Source organism: Cetorhinus maximus, chromosome 33 (assembly GCF_964194155.1).
Source record: "Cetorhinus maximus chromosome 33, sCetMax3.hap1.1, whole genome shotgun sequence".
Classification (NCBI taxonomy): Eukaryota; Metazoa; Chordata; class Chondrichthyes; order Lamniformes; family Cetorhinidae; genus Cetorhinus; species Cetorhinus maximus.
The window spans coordinates 10889574-10907074 of record NC_135911.1 but is presented as its reverse complement, the minus strand read 5'-3'; the positions used below and the strand labels follow the sequence as shown (position 1 = coordinate 10907074).

Sequence of the window (17501 nt, the reverse complement as noted above, 5' to 3'; positions counted from 1 at the left end):
TGAACACCTCCAGCCCCTACAACACTCCCCATCTCTGTGAACCCCTCCAGCCCCTACAACCCTGCCTATCGCTGTAACCTCCTCCAGCCCCTACAACCCTCCCTATCTCTGTAACCTTCTCCAGCCCCTACAACACTCCCTATCTCTGTAACGTCCTCCAGCACCTTCAACCCTCCCTATCTCTGTAACCTCCTCCAGCCCCGACAACCCTCCCCGTTTCCCCAGTACTGGTGACAGACCCCATGAATAGAAACCCAATTCTCCCACACAAATCTTACAGCCACACAGTCATACAAACATACTGACATAAGTACAATCAGAGGACTCCAGCCTAAGGGCTGTGACCGCCTCTGGGGACAACACAATCCAGGTGACCACACCTCTCCACCTCCTGCACCCTAGATGCATCGCAGAGTCCAAAGGCCGGACTCCAGCTCATTAGTCTCTGAGCTGGAGTTCCTCGAGCTGCGGACACTCACGGTAGATGTGTCACACAGGGACCCTCCATCCCTCGTGGGCTGAACATTTTTGCCTCATCACATCCCCGAGAAGCACCTCGGTGGTTGGGGGGGGACGTTTTACTTTGTCCAAGGCGCTATCGGAATGCACGTTTTTGTCGTAATTGGCGTGCAGGGTGGACGTGTCCAGTAATGGTGATTGATTGTCCAGTAATGGTGATTGATTGTCCAGTAATGGAGATTGATTGTCCAGTAATGGTGATTGATTGTCCAGTAATGGAGATTGATTGTCCAGTAATGGTGATTGATTGTCCAGTAATGGTGATTGATTGTCCAGTAATGGTGATTGATTGTCCAGTAATGGTGATTGATTCAGGGTTTGCGCCTGGACAACGTATCAATACAGACCTGAGGTCAACAGCTACAAGCGTCTCTCCTTCCAGAATTCTCTTCTCAAACGAGGTTTTGAAGCTGATTCATGATTAGCCACGTCCGATTGCTGGGACTGTCACTTTAAGCCACATATATAAAGGACAGGAGCTTCACTGGGATCATTACCTGCGCCGGGATAAGCTGTAAGATGCAGGCTTTCCTCTTCACCCTGCTCCTGGGAGCAGCAGGTATGATCACAGATATACTGAAATGTGTGTGTGGGGGTCCACAAGCGTGGCTGCTTGTCTGGCAATGTCTCCTCTCCCTGGCTACCCATCCCCATTCCTTTCCCTTGCAACAGTCTGAGACTGAACCTGTCAGCTTGTAACCTCGGGGTCACATTTGAGCCCCAGATTTGCTCACTGTCAAGCCATTCCTATTTCCACCTCCGCAACATTGCCCAGCTTCACCCCGACCCTGTCTCCTCTCATCTCATCTACTGCTGAAACCCTCATCCAATCCAGCATTGCCCCCAGATGCGACTATTCCGACAAATCCCTGACTGTTCTCCCACGTTCTACCCTCCGGAAACATGAGGTCATCCGAACCTCTGCTGCCCGTGTCTTAACTCGCACTGAGTCCCACTCACCTATCATCTCTGGTGCTCACTGACCAGCATTGGCTCCTGGTTAGCAACATATTGTTTTTAAAATTCCTCCAACCCCTACAACCCTCCCTATCTCTGTAACCTCCTCCAGCCCCTATTACCCTCCCTATCTCTGTAACCTCCTCCAGTCCCCTCAACCTTCCCTGTCTCTGTAACCTCCTCCAGCCTCTACAACCCTCCCTATCTCTGTAACCTCCTCCAGCACCTACAACCCTCCCTCACTCTGTAACCTCCTCCAGCCCCTACAACCCTCCCTATCTTTGTAGCCTCCTCCAGCGCCTACAACCCTCCCTATACCTGTAACCTCATCCAGGCCCTAAAAACCTCCCTATCTCACCTCCCTATCTCTGTAACCTCCTCCAGTCCCTACAACCCTCCGAGATCTCTGCTCTCCTCCAATTCCGGCCTCTTGACCATCCCCCGATTCCCATCGCTCCACCATTGGCGGCCGTGCCTTCAGCTGCCTGGGGCCCTAAGCTCTGGAAGTCCCTCCCTAAACCTCTCCATCTCTCTCTGTCTCTCTTTCTCACTCTCTCCCTCCTCCTTTAAAACGCTCTTAAAATCCAATCATTATGACTAAACCTTTGGCTGCCTGTCCCTGAAGTCTCTTTATGTGACTCAGCGAGATACTTTGTTTGATAATCAACCCTGTGAAGCTGTTTCATTATGTTAAAGGCACTATAGAAACGCAAGATCTTGTTGTTGCTAAGTGTCTGTGTGTGTGCATATGTGACCGTGTGTATGTGTGTGAGTGTATGTATTTGTGTGTGTGTGTCTGTGTATGTGTACATGTACAGGCGTGGATGTGTGTATTTGTGTGTGTGTATATGAGATTGTGTGTATGTGTTTGTGAGAGAATGGATGTGTGTTTGTGTGTGCGTGTACATTTGTGAGTGTGTGTGTGTTTGTGTGCGTGTGTCTGAATGTAAGTGTGTACGTGTGTGTGTGAGTGAGTGTCCATGTGTCTATGTGTATGAGTTTGTGTATTTGTGTGTGTGTATATGTGTGTGTGTCCGTGTATGTGCCTGCACGTGTGAGACTGGGTGTGTGTTTTTGTGTATGAGTGTGATTGTGTCTTTATTTGTGTGTGACTGTGACTCTGTGTGTGTAAGTGTGTGTATTTGTGTGTTTGTGACTGTGTGTAAATGTGTGTATTTGTGTGTGTGTGACAGTGTGTAAGTGTATGTATTGTGTGTGGGTGTGTCTCAGAGTGTGTATGTGAGTGTGACTGTGAGTGTGCGTGTGTGTGTTAATTTATGTGTGAGTGTGACTGTGTGTGTTTGTCTGTGTGTAAGTGTGTGTATTTGCACGTGTGTGTGACTGCGTTCATGTGTGTGTGTAGTTGTGTGTGTTTGTGTTTTTGTGTGTATGTGTGTATTTGTGTGTGTGTGCGACTGTGTGTATGTGTGAGTATTTGTGTGTATGTGACTGCGTGCCTGTGCGTAAGTGTGTTTGTGTGTGTGTGTGTGTGTGACTGTGTGTGTGTGACTGTGTGTGTCTGCGTGTGTGACTGTGTGTATGTGTGTGACTGTCTGTGTGTTTGTGTGTGTGTGACTGTCTGTGTGTGTGACTGTGTGTGTGTGTGTGTGTGTGACTGTGTGTGTGCGCGTAATTGTGTGACTTTGCGTATTTCTGTGTCTGTGCGTATTTGTGTGACTGTGCGTATTTGTGTGGGTGTGTGTATTTGTGTGACTGTGTGGATGTGCGTGTGTGTAGATGTGTGTAAGTATGTGTGTGATTTTGTAAGTGTGTGTATTTGTGTGTGTGTGATTGTGTGTAAGCGTGTATGTGTTTGTGACCGCGTAAGCGTGTGTGTGTTTGTGTGTGATTGTGTGTAAGTGTGTGTGTGTGACTGTGGGTGCGTGTGTGCAATCAGATGATGACCCTCACTCTCTGTATTTTTCCTTACTCAGCTGCTGCTCCTGCGAATGTGAAGATCATTAACGGCCAGAATTGTTATCCTCACTCTATGCCCTGGCAGGTTTTTCTGACCTATAATGGGAATCGCTGGTGTGGGGGCTCCCTGATAAACGACCGGTGGATAGTGTCAGCTGCTCATTGTTACCAACCGTAAGTCCAGAGATGATCACAGCAACAAGCAAAAAAAAACATACACAAACATACAAACATACACAAACATACAAACATACACAAACATACAAATGTCCACAAACATACATACAAACATACCCAAACATACAAACACTCACAAACATACATACATACGGAGACATACACTCACAAACATACACAAGCATCCATACATGCAAACATAGACAAACATACAAACATACTCAAACATACATACAAGCGTACACAAACATACAAACATACATACAAGCATGCACAAACATGTAAACATGCACAAACATATGAACACTCACAAACACACACAAACACTCATAAACATACAAACATAGACAAACATACATACAAACATATACAATCATACACAAATCAACACTGAATGATACAGAGACAAAAACATGAACATACAGATGTCCAAGCATACAATCTTACAGCGCACACATATAAACAATGATGGAGTAATAAGGGTTCTCTTGCAGACATTTCTCATACTTTCTGTATCACAATATGTGCACTCACCCTCCAAAAACGCTATATAGAAACTTCATCATCCCCCAAAAACCTCCAAAAAAAGGCAAAACTCCCGATGACTAATGCCCGGGTAGGGAGGGGGCAGTTTGACACTGGCCTCCTCTACATTCTTTTCTTATTCTTGTTGGCAAGAAGGACCCAAAATTAATGATTAAAACAGGGGTCAAAGTGAAAGGAAGGAGCAAGCCAAAGAGGAGCAGCAGATACAAAACACGGGCTTCAGCCTCAGCTGGAGGATTGTGTCCAGCTCTGGGCACCACACTTTAGGAAGGATGTGAAGGCATTAGAGAGAGAGCAGTAAGGATTCATGAGAATGGATCCAGGGATGAGGAACTTCAGTTAATGTGGAGAGAGTGGAGGAGCTGGGACTGTTCTCCTTGGGGAATATGTATGCTTGTATGTATGTTTGTGTATGTTTGTATGTTTGTGTATGTTTGTATGTATGTCTCTCCTTGGAGAAGAGAAGGTCGAGAGGAGATTTGATAGAGGGGTTCAAAATCACGAGGGGTCTGGACTGGGTAGAGAGGGAGAAACCGTTCCCATTGTGGGGAAGGATCGAGAACCAGAGGGGCACAGATTTAAGGGGATTAGTAAAAGAAGCAATGGAGACATGAGGAGAAACTTTTTCACCCTGCGAGTGGCTAGGATCTGGAATGCACTGCCCGAGAGTTTGAGGGAGGCAGGTTCAATCGAGGCTTTCGAAAGGGAATCAGGTTGTTATGCGAAGGGGAAACATTTGCAGGGTTACGGGGAAAGGACAGGGGGGGTGGAGTTAGGTGAGCTGCTCTTTCAGAGAGCAGACAGGGACACGACGGGCTGAATGGCCTCCAGCTGCGCGATAACCATTCGGCGGCTTCCGGGAAACAGGAAGTGGGGAAATGACAGTGTTGAGCACTTCTCCTCTGATTGCCCAGGGCCAGCATCCTCGTGGCGCATCTGGGCGAACACAACCTCTCTCACCCCGAGGGGACGGAGCAGCGAATCCAAGTGGCCTCGGCCATCGTGCACCCCAGGTTCGACCACATGAACTTCAACAACGACATCATGCTGCTCAAACTCGCCTGGCCCGCCAAATTCGACCGGTACGTCAGGCCCATCCCTCTGCCCAGCCAGTGTGCCACAGCCGGGACCGGATGCATCACCTCTGGCTGGGGGAATCTCGTGATTAACGGAGGTAAGGAGGGCCGGGGTGGTGAGGGGTTGGTCGAGGGGAGAGCGGGAAGGCGAGTTGGGGTTAGGGGGCTGTTGGTTAGAACCTGAATGAATACTGCGCTGGTTTGAGGGGATGGTGAGTGGGAGGGCAGTGGGGGGTGTTGGAATGTGCGATCAAGCAATAATACTTCACTTTCCAGGCATAACTGAAATGTAGACATCACTGCTCCCTGGAGACCTGTCCCAGCTTTGGAGACAATTGCAGAGATTTACTAGAAATGTGCCGGCTCTTTGAAGGATCTATCTAATGAGTCCCCACTCTCCCCCTGCTCTTTCCCACATAGCCCTATAATATCCCTCCCTTCAAGTATATCTACAATTCCCCCCTTTTGAAAGTTCCTATTGAATCTGCTTCCACCGCCCTTTCAGGCAGCGCCTTCCAGATCACAACAACTCGCTGTGTCAAAAAAAATAATTCTCCTCATCTCCCCCTCTGGTTCTTTTCCCGATTCTCTTCAATCTGTGTCCCTCTAGTTACCGATCCTCCTGCCGCTGGAAATAGTTTCTCCTTATTGACTCTATCCAAACCCCTCATGATTTTGAACATCTCAATTCAATCTCCCCCTTAACCTTCTCTGCTCTAAGGAGAACAATCCCAGCTACTCCAGTCTCTCCACATTAGTCCCAAAACCTGTGCTCACAGCCCCACACCCAGAACCAATTAAGCTTGATTTTAGCAATAACACCTTTGTTTTTAAATCCCTCCATGGCTTTTCCCTCCCTATCTTTGTAACCTCCTCCAGCCCCTACAACCATCCTGATCTCTGTAACCTCCTCAAGCCCTACAACCCTATCTGTGTAACCTCCTCCAGCCCCTACAACCACATCTCTGTAACCTCCTCAAGCCCTACAACCCCAACTCTGTAACCTCCTCCAGCCCCCACAACCCCATCTCTATAACCTCCTCCAGTCCCTACAACCCTCCATATCTCTGTAACGCCCTCCAGCCTCGACCACACTCCCTATCGCTGTAACCTCCTCGAGCCCCTACAAACCACCCTATCACTGTAACGTCCTCCAGCTACTACAACCCTCCCTATCTCTGTAACCTCCTCCAGCCCCTACAACCCTCCCTTTCTCTGTAACCTCCTCCAACCCCTACAATCCGCCGAGATCTCTGTGCTCTTCCAATTCCGGCCTCTAAACCATCCCCCGATTCCCATCGCTCCACCATTGGCGGCCGTGCCTTCAGCTGCCTGGGGCCCTAAGCTCTGGAATTCCCTCCCTAAACCTCTCCACCTCTCTCTCTTTCTCCCCCTTTAAAATACTCCATAAAACGGGCCCCTTTAACTGAGCTTTGGGTCATCTGTCCCTAATATCTCCTTATGTAGCCCGATGCCAAATTTAGCTTGTTCATGCTCTTATGAAGCAGCTTGGGATGTTTTATAAAGTTAACAGTTCTATATAAATTCAAGTATGCTGTTGTTATTAAGGTGGTGTTAATAGCAGTCTACACATGGGCACAATGAGTTATTCTGCTGCTGATTAAGTTGGCCTGTCCCTTTAACAGGGCAACCTCTCATTGATCTAAAAACTGAGCTCATTCAGAGTTCAATTGCCGATTGGCAAATGCCTGTCAATTTAATCCCTTCTACCTCAAGGGATGTCCCACTGCCAATTCAACATTGTCAGTACTCTAGACGGCCACCAGTGTTTCATATTGAGCTCTCCTTCTCCTGGCCACGAGGTTCTTGGCCACCCTGACTACAGTAACCCAACATCTCTTTGTGTCTTGGCGAGCAGACCTGGATTCAATGCCCAGTGTATGCTTTAACCAGAGCTCTGTACACAACACTCAGTAAGCAAGACTATTGATTAAGTCGCTTGCACGTGGAGGGAGGAGAGTCACGTTTGGATCGGACTGTGCTGACTCATTTCTTTCCCCTTCAGTACAATATCCCGAAGTCCTACAGTGCCTGAATCAGCCCATCCTGCCTGATGCTGATTGCCGCAAAGCTTATCCACCCTACTTCACGGACAACATGTTCTGCTCAGGATACCTGGAGGGAGGACAGAGCACATGCCAGGTAAGAGTGGCCCGACAGGGTGAGACCGAATGCATCAAACCATGAGCAATAGGAAGTCTCTCAAGGTGAGAGACAGAGGTTACCTCTACCTGAGGGATGGGGAATGTCTGAATTTGAGGCTGCGTAGGAGCAGGCAATTTGGCCCCTTTATCCCTCTGACAGTGCAGCACTCCCTCAGTACTGACCCTCCGACAGTGCAGCGTTCCCTCAGTATGACCCTCCGACAGTGCAGCACTCCCTCGGTACTAACCCTCCGACAGTGCAGCGTTCCCTCAGTATTGACCCTCCGACAGTGCAGCACTCCCTCAGCACTGACCCTCCGATAGTGCAGCACTCCCTCAGTACTGACCCTCCGACAGTGCAGCACTCCCTAAGTATGACGCTCTGACAGTGCAGCACTCCCTCAGTACTGACCCTCTAACAGTGCATCGCTCCCTCAGTACAGACCATGCGACAGTGCAGCACTCCATCAGTACTGACCCACCGACAGTGCAGCGCTCCCTCAGTACTGACCCACCGACAGTGCAGCGCTCCCTCAGTACAGACCATCCGACAGTGCAGCACTCCCTCAGTACTGACCCTCTGGCAGTGCAGCGCTCCCTCAGTACTGACCCTCTGACAGTGCAGCGCTCCCTCAGTATGAACATCCGACAGTGCAGCACTCCCTCAGTATTGACTTTCTGACAGTGTAGCACTCCCTCAGTACTGACCCTCTGGCAGTGCAGCGCTCCCTCAGCACTGTCCCTCCGACAGTGCAGCACTCCCTCATTACTAATCCAATGACAGTGCAGTGCTCCCTCAGTATTGTCCCTCTGACAGTGCAGCACTCCCACAATACTGAGTCTCCAACTTTACAGCACTCCCTCAGTACTGACCCACCGACTGTGCAGCACCCCCTTAGCCCTGACTCACCAACAGTGCAGCACTCCCTTAGTACTGACCCTCTGACAGTGCAGTGCTCCCTCAGTACTGACCTTCCGACAGTGCAGCACTCCCTCATTACTGACCCTCCGACAGTGCAGCACTCCCTCAGTACTGACCCTCCGACAGTGCAGCACTCACTCAGCACTGACTCTCTGACAATGCAGCGCTCCCTCAGCACTGACCCTCCGACAGTGCAGCGCTCCCTCAGTACTGACCCTTCGACAGTGCAGAGCTCCCTCAGCACTGACCCTCCGACAGTGCAGCACTCCCTCAGTACTGACCCTCTGACAGTGCAGTATACCTCAGTACTGACCCTCCGACAGTGCAGCACTCCCTCAGTACTGACCCTCCGACAGTGCGGCACTCCCTCAGTACTGACCCTCCAACAGTGTAGCGCTCCCTCAGCACTGACCCTCGACAGTGCAGCGCTCCCTCAGTACTGACCCTCCGACAGTGCAGCGCTCCCTCAGTACTGACCCTCCGACAGTGCAGCACTCCCTCAGTACTGACCCTCCGACAGTGCAGCACTCCCTCAGCACTGAGCCTTGTCCTTTGGGGCTCTGGACTGGTACTCAGACACGTAACCTCCTGATTGTGCGGACTGAGTACCACCCAGCGAGCTCGGGTCCCACACCGGGATCCCGGGGGAGCTACGGATGACCATCCGATTATCACTTTGTCTACCTCACTCCGAATTACACTCCATGTCTTTTTTGCTGCAGGGAGACTCAGGGGGACCTGTGGTCTGTAATGGGGAGCTACAAGGCATTACTTCCTGGGGATACGACTGTGCTATGGAGGATCATCCCAGCGTCTTTGTGAAAGTTTGTAACTACAACAACTGGATCCAAAGGGTCATGGCTGAAAACTGAGCGGAGAATCCTAACCCTGAAACTACCTGCAATGAGGGAAAGGAAAATGTTGCAAGTTCCCAATAAAGATTGATTGTCAAGTTGTGTTGCATTTGGATTCTTTTTTTGCTACATCTCTTTTGGAACGTGCAGAATCCCACATCCATCCCCTCGCTGCCTCCAGACTGTAACTATTCCAACATTCCTCTCGGCAATCTGCTTTCCTCACAGGGATGTCAGAAATAGGAGCAGGAGGAGGCCATTCAGCCCCGCGAGCCTCCTTCCCCCATTCTATACGATCATGGCTGATACTCTACCTCGACACCGCTTTCCCTCCTTATCGCTTAGCGCCCAAACATCTATCCATCTCCGTCTTGAATGGATTCAGCGATGGAGCATCCACAGCTCTCTGGGGGAGAGAATTCCAAAGATTTCTCCTTCCGTAAACTTAAACACATCCAAAAATCTGCTGTCCCCATGTCTTAACTCACACACAGTCTCGTGTACCCAGCAGCCCCTGTTGCTCGCTGATCTACATTGGCTCCTGGTCGGGCAACACATCGATTTTATAATCCCCATTCTGGTTTTCAAATCCTTCCATGGCCTCCTCACCTCCTCCCTATCTCTGAAACCTCCTCCAACCCCTACAACACTCCCTATCTCTGAAACCTCCTCCAGCACCTACAACCCTCCCTAACTCTGTAATAACCTCCAACCCAGACAACCCTCGCCATATCTGTAACCTTCTCCAACCCCTACAAAACTCCCTATCTCAGTAAAATCCTCCAGCCCCTACAACCCTCCCCATCTCTGTAACCTCCTGCAGCAGTTACAACCCTCCCCATCTGTGAACACCTCCAGCCTCTACAACCCTCCCCATCTCTGTAGCCTCCTCCAGGCCTTACAACAATCCCTGTCTCTGTAACATCTTCCAGCCCCGACAACCCTCCGCATCTCTGTAACATCCTCCAGCCCCTACAACACTCACTAACTTTGTAACATCCTCCAGTCCCTACAACCCTCCCTATCTCTGTAACCTCCTCCAGTCCCTACAACCCACCCCGTTTCCCCAGTACTGGTGCCAGACCCCATGAATAGAAACCCAATTCTCCCACACAAATCTTACAGCCACACAGTCATACAAACATACTGACATAAGTACAATCAGAGGACTCCAGACTAAGGGCTGTGAGCGCCTCTGGGGACAACGCAATCCAGGTGACCACACCTCTCCACCTCCTGCACCCTAGATGCATCGCAGAGTCCAAAGCCCGGACTCCAGCTCATTAGTCTCTGAGCTGGAGTTCCTCGAGCTGCGGACACTCACGGTAGATGTGTCACACAGGGACCCTCCATCCCTTGTGGGCTGAACCTTTTTGCCTCATCACATCCCCGCCAAGAACCTCGGTGGGGGGGACGTTTTACTTTGTCCAAGGCGCTATCAGAATGCAAGTTTTTGTCACAACTTTCCTACACTTCTGCTGTGGGACATTTAATATCTGGCGTTTGGGGTGGACGTGTCCAGTAATGGTGATTGATTGTCCAGTAATGGAGATTGATTGTCCAGTAATGGAGATTGATTGTCCAGTAATGGTGATTGATTGTCCAGTAATGGTGATTGATTGTCCAGTAATGGTGATTGATTCAGGGTTTATGCCTGGACAACGTATCAATACAGACCTGAGGTCAACAGCTACAAGCGTCTCTCCTTCCAGAATTCGCTTCTCAAATGAGGCCTTGAAGCTGATTAATGATTAGCCACGTCCGATTGCTGGGACTGTCACTTTAAGCCACATATATAAAGGACAGGGGATTCACTGGGATCATTAACCTGCGCTGGGATAAGCTGTAAGATGCAGGCTTTCCTCTTCACCCTGCTCCTGGGAGCGGCAGGTATGATCACAGATATACTGAAATGTGTGTGTGGGGGTCCACATGTTTGACCCCCAGATTTGCTCACTGTCAAACCATTCCTATTTCCCCCTCCGCAACATTGCCCAGCTTCACCACGACCCCGTCTCCTCTCATCTCATCTACTGCTGAAACCCTCATCCAATCCAGCATTGCCCCCAGATGCGGCTATTCCGACAAATTCCTGACTTTTCTCCCACGTTCCACCCTCCGGAAACTTGAGGTCATCCGAACCTCTGCTGCCCGTGTCTTAACTCGCACTGAGTCCCACTCACCTATCATCTCTGGTGCTCACTGACCAGCATTGGCTCCTGGTTAGCAACATATTGATTTTAAAATTCCTCCAGCTCCTACAACCCTCCCTATCTCTGTAACCTCCTCCAGTCCCGACAACCCTCCCTATCTCTGTAATCTCCTCCAGCCCCTACAACCCTCCCTATCTCTGTAACCTCCTCCAGCCCCTACATACCCTCCCTATCTCTGTAACCTCCTCCAGCCCCTACAACCCTCCCTATCTCTGTAACCTCCTACAGCCCCTACAACACTCCCTATCTCTGTAACCTCCTCCAGCCCCTACAACCCTCCCTATCTCTGTAACCTCCTCCAGCCCCTACAACCCTCCCTATCTCTGTAACCTCCTCCAGCCCCTACAACACTCCCTGTTTCTGTAAACTCCTCCAACCCATACAACACTCCCTCACTCTGTAACCTCCTCCAGCCCCTAAATCCCTCCCTATCACTGTAATCTCCTCCAGCCCATACAATTATCACTATCTCTGTAACCTCCTCCAGCCCCTAGATCCCTCCCTATCACTGTAACCTCCTCCAGCCCCTACAACCCTCCCTATCTCTGTAACCTCCTACAACCCCTAGAACCCTCCCTATAAATGTAATCTCCTCCAGCCCCTACAACACTCCCTATCTCTGTAATCTCCTGATGCCCCTACAACAACACTCCCTAACCCTGTCACCTTCTCCAGCCCCTACAACACTCCCTATCTCTGTTACCTCCTCCAGCCCCATCAGCACACCGTATCTCTGTTACCTCCTACATCCCCTACAAACCTCCCTATCTCTGTAACCTCCGCCAGCCCCTACAACCCTCCATTTCTCTGTAAAATCCTCCAGCCCCTACAAGACTTGTTATCTTTCCAACCTTCTCCAGCCCCTACAACCCTCCCCATCTCTGTAACCTCCTCCAGCCCCTACAAACCTCCCCATTTCTGTAACCTTCTCCAGCCTCCAAAACCCTCCATTTCTCTGTAACCTCCTCCAGCCCCTACAACCATCCATATCTCTGTAACCTCCTCCAGCCCCAACAACACTCCCTATCTCTGTAACCTCCGTCAGCACCTACAACCCTCCCTATCTCTCCAACCTCCTCCAGTCCCTAAAACCTTCCCTAACTCTTTAACCTCCGCCAGCACCTACAACCCTCCCTATCTCTCCAATCTCCTCCAGCCCCTACAACCCTCCCTATCTCTATAACCTCCTCCAGTCCCTACAGCCATCCCTATCTCTGAAACGTCCTCAAGCCCCCTACAAACAACCCATTCTATATCACCTCCTCCAGACCCCAACAACCCTTCCATATCTCTGTAACCTCCTCCAGCCCCTACACTCCTCCCAAACTCTGTAACCTCCTCAGCCCCTACAATCCTCCCCATCTCTGTGACCTCCTCCAGCCCCTACAACCCTCCCCATTTCCCCAGTACTGCTGCCAGACCCCATGAATAGAAACCCAATTCTCCCACACAAATCTTACAGCCACCCAGTCATACAAATATACTGACATAAGTACATACAATTTAGGAGCAGGAGTAGGCCATTCGGCCCCTCGAGCTTGCTCCATCATTTGATAAGATCAGGGCTGACCTGTTTGTGGTTCAGCTCCACTTTCCTCTCTACCCTCAATACACTTTGACCCCCTCGTCAATCAAAAATCTCTCTAACTCAGTCTTGAATATATTCAGTGACGCTGTCTCCACTGCTCTCTGAGGAAGAGAATTCCACAGACTGACCACCCTCTGAGAGAAAGAATTCTCCTCACCTCCATCTTGAATGAGAGACCCCTTTTTTTAAATTGTGCCCCCTAGTTCTAGTCTCTCCCACAAGGGGAAACATCCTCTCAGCATCCAGCCTGTCAAGTCCCCTCAGAATCTAATCTGTCACAATAAGATCACCTCTCATTCTTCTAAACCCCAATGGATACAGGCCCAGCCTGTCCAACCTTTCCTCATAGGATAACCCCCTCATCCCAGGAATCAGTCAAGTCACCCTTCTCTGAATTGCTTCTAACACACTTATATCCTTTCTTAAATAAGGAGACCAAAGCTGTACACAGTACTCCAGATGTGCTCTCACCAACACCCTGCACAATTGTAGAAAAACATCCCTACTTTTATATCCCATTCCCCTTGCAATAAAGGCCAACATTTCATTTGCCTTCCCAATCACCTGCTGTACCTGCAGACTAACATTCTGTCATTCATACACCAGGACACCCAGATCCCTCTGCACTGCAGAGTTCCGTCATCTCTCTCCATTTACACAATATGTTACTTTTCTATTCTTCCTGCCAAAGTGGACAAGTTCACATTTTCCCACACTATACTCCATCTGACAATTTTTTGCCCACTCACTTAACCTGTCTATAACGCTTTTCAGACTCCTTATGTCCTCTTCACAACTTATTTTCCTACCTATCTTTGTGCTAACGGCAAATTTAGCAACCACACCTTTGGTCTCTTCATCCAAGCTATTGATATAGTATATCTATACACATTTGTAGTAGGTAAATTGTTGGAAGGTGTTCTGAGAGATTGGATATATAATTATTTGGACAGCCGAGGGCTGATGCAGGATAGTCAGCATGGCTTTGTGCGTGTTAGGTAGTGTTTAATGAACCTTGTAGAGTTTTTTGAGGAGGTTACCAAGAAAGTAGATGAAGGAAAGGCTGTGGATGTTGTCTACATGGACGTTAGTAAGATCTTTGACAAGGTCCCACATGCAAGGTTAGTTCAGAAGGTTCAGACACTTGGTATCCATGGGGAGGTTGTAAACTGGATTTGAAATTGGCTGTGTGGGAGAAGACAGAGAGTGGTAGTGGATGATTGCTTCTCAGGTTGGAGGTCTGTGACTAGTGGTGTGCCTCAGGGATCTGTGCTGGGACCATTGTTGTTTGTTGTCTATATTAATGACTTGGCTGATAATGTGGTGAATTGGATCAGCAAGTTTGCTGATGACACTAAGATTGGAGGTGTTGTGGACAGCGAGGAAGGCTTTCAAAGCTTGCAGAGAGATCTGGACCAACTGGAAAATGGGCCAGGAAATGGCAGATGGAATTTAATGCGGAAAAGTGTGAGGTATTACATTTTGGAAGGTCAAACCAAGGTAGGACATACACAGTAAATGGTAGTGCACTGATGAGTGCAGAGGAACAAAGGGATCTGGGAGTTCAGATACATAATTCCCTGAAAGTGGCGTCACAGGTAGACAAGGTTGTAAAGAAAGCTATTGGCATACTGGCCTTCATAAATCAAAGTATTGCGTATAGGAGTTGGGATGTTATGGTGAGGTTGTATAGCACATTGGTGATGCCAACTTTGGAGCATTGTGTGCAGTTCTGGTCGCCTAACTATAGGAAGGATATCAGTAAGATTGAGAGAGTGCAGAGAAGATTTACTAGGATGTTGCCGGGTCTTAAGGAGTTGAGTTACAGGGAAAGATTAAATACTTTATTCCTTGGAGCGTAGAAGAATGAGGGGAGATTTGATAGAAGTTTACAAAATTGTGAGGGGTACAGACAGAGTAAATGTGAGTAGGCTCTTTCCACTTAGATTTGGAGAGATAAACATGAGAGGAAATGGCTTTAGGGAGAAAGGGGAAAGGTTTAGGGGGAACATTAGGGGGAACTTCTTCACTCAGTGAGTGGTGAGAGTGTGGAACGAGCTACCATCTGCCGCGTTAAATGCGGGCTCACTATTAAGTTTTAAGAATAAATTAGATAGATACGTGGATGGGAGAGGTCTGGAGGGTTATGGACTAGGTGCAGGTCAATGGGACTAGCGGAATAATATTTCAGCACAGACTAGAAGGGACGAATTGCTGGTTTTCTGTGCTGCAGTGTTCTATGGTTCTATTGTAAGTAGTTGAGGTCCCAGCACTGATGTCAATGTCACTCCGCTAGTTACATCCTGATAACCCAAAAATGAAAAAAATTGATCCCTACCTTTTACTTCCTGTTAGCCATCCAATCCTCTATCCATGCCTCCCCCTACACCATCAACTCTTACCTTGTGTAGCAACCTTTGAAGTGGTACCTTATCAAATGCCTTTTGGAAATCCAAGTACACCACATCTAGAAGTTCCCCCATTGTCCATATTGCTTGTTACATCCTCAAAGAACTCCAATAAATTTGTCACACACAATTTCCCTTTCACAAAACCATGTTGACTCTGCCTCACATTTTTCCAAGTGCCCTGCAATAACCCCCTTAATAATAGATTCTAACATTTCCTTCTGACAGATGTTAAGCTAACTGGCCTGCAGTTTCCGGCTCTCTGTCTCCTTCCTTTCCTGAATAGAGGAGTCACATTTACTATTTACCAATCTCATGGTAACTATCCTGAATCTAGGGAATTTTGGAAAATTACAAACAAGTCATCACCTATATCAGCAGCTACTTCTTTTGAGACCCGAGGATGAAGTTTATCAGAACCTGGGAACTTGTCAGCATTTAGTTTTAATAATTTTGTCAGTTCCCTTTCTCTGGTGACTAAAACTGTGTAAGTTCCTCCCTCCCTTTCACCACTCGATTTACAAGCATTCCTGGGATGTTATTTGTGTTTTCTACACTGAAGAGAGACACAAAATATCTGTTTAATGCGTCTACCATTTCCGTATTCCCCATTATTTTCTCAATGTTGCTATTATTATTATTATCATGAATAATAAACTCCCTGACCTTATTTGCCCCATTCCAACGTACTCGCGGCTCAGATAGTAACCCAGAGATTAGTGCCTTTTTGGTTCTGCTTTTTGTTTAACCCACAGCTGCTCAGACTCCCTCAGAATTCCTGCCGATGCCATTGGTAACCACGCGGACCACGACCACTGGGTCCTTCCACCCCCACTCCAGGTTCCTCTCCAGACCCGACGAGCTGTCCTTAAGCCTGGAACCGAGCAGGCAACACAACCGTTCGCAGAGAACTGTCTTTATTCTCCTCACCAAACATTCCCCTCACGATCATTACATTCCTATTTACACCCCACCTCCCTCCACTTGAATGGCGTCCTGCAGCATGATGCCTTGGTCAGTTCGCTTGTCCACACTGCAGCCCCCACTTTCATCCAGACGAGCTGCAAGGGCCTCGAGCCTGTTGGACAAGTGCAAAGGGCTGAGGGCCCCCCCAGTTCTACCTCCTCGGTCCCCAAACCTGCCTCACCCGCAATCACTCCCTCCAGTCCCTGAGCACTGACCAATCAGAGGACTCCAGCCTAAGGGCTGTGAACGCCTCTGGGGACAACACAATCCAGGTGACCACACCTCTCCACCTCCTGCACCCTAGATGCATCGCAGAGTCCAAAGCCCGGACTCCAGCTCATTAGTCTCTGTGCTGGAGTTCCTCGAGCTGCTGACACTCACGGTAGATGTGTCACACAGGGACCCTCCATCACTTGTGGCTGCACATTTTTGCCTCATCACATCCCCGCGAACCACCTCGGTGGTGGGGGGACTTTTTAGTTTGTCCAAGGCATTATCAGAATTCAAGTTTCTGTCGTAATTGGCGTATAGTTTGGACGTGTCCAGGACTGATTATTGAGTGTCCAGTAATGGTGATTGATTGTCCAGTAATGGTGATTGATTGTCCAGTAATGGAGATTGATTGTCCAGTAATGGAGATTGATTGTCCAGTAATGGTGATTGATTGTCCAGTAATGGTGATTGATTGTCCAGTAATGGAGATTGATTGTCCAGTAATGGTGATTGATTGTCCAGTAATGGTGATCGATTCAGGGTTTATGCCTGGACAACATATCAATATAGACCTGAGGTCAACAGCTACAAGCGTCTCTCCTTCCAGAATTCGCTTCTCAAATGAGGTCTTGCAGCTCAATAATGATTCGCCACGTCCGATTGCTGGGACTGTCACTTTAATCCACATATATAAAGGACAGGGTCTTCACTGGGATCATTCCCTGCGCTGGGATAAGCTGTAAGATGTAGGCTTTCCTCTTCACCCTGCTCCTGGGAGCAGCAGGTATGATCACAGATATACTGAAATGCGTGTGTGGGGGTGCACATGTTTGACCCCCAGACTTGCTCACTGTCAAACCATTCCTATTTCCACCTCCGCAACATTGCCCAGCTTCACCCCGACCCCGTCTCGTCTCATCTCATCTACTGCTGAAACGCTCATCCAATCCAGCATTGCCCCCAGATGCGACTATTCCGAC

At 48.9% G+C, this 17501-nt stretch overlaps 1 protein-coding gene and 2 long non-coding RNA genes across 3 annotated transcripts in view; 2 read left to right on the top strand and 1 right to left on the bottom strand.

Moving 5' to 3' along the window:
* LOC144671631 (uncharacterized) overlaps positions 1-4207 on the bottom strand; it is a 95807-nt gene extending 91600 nt beyond the window's left edge. Inside the window, exon 1 of the long non-coding RNA XR_013573971.1 lies at positions 4105-4207. This is a non-coding gene — a long non-coding RNA (uncharacterized LOC144671631). The remainder of the gene's footprint in view (positions 1-4104) is intronic.
* The window catches only part of LOC144671632 (uncharacterized), a 408427-nt gene that overhangs the window by 64558 nt on the left and 326368 nt on the right, over positions 1-17501 (top strand). The gene's annotated exons all lie outside the window — the stretch shown is intronic.
* On the top strand, positions 3374-9216 carry LOC144671606 (trypsin-like). The gene is made up of 4 exons (XM_078533621.1): positions 3374-3567; positions 5031-5290; positions 7219-7355; positions 9002-9216. The coding sequence occupies exons 1-4, from the start codon at positions 3374-3376 to the stop codon at positions 9149-9151; spliced, it is 741 nt and encodes a 246-aa protein (XP_078389747.1). The 3' UTR covers positions 9152-9216.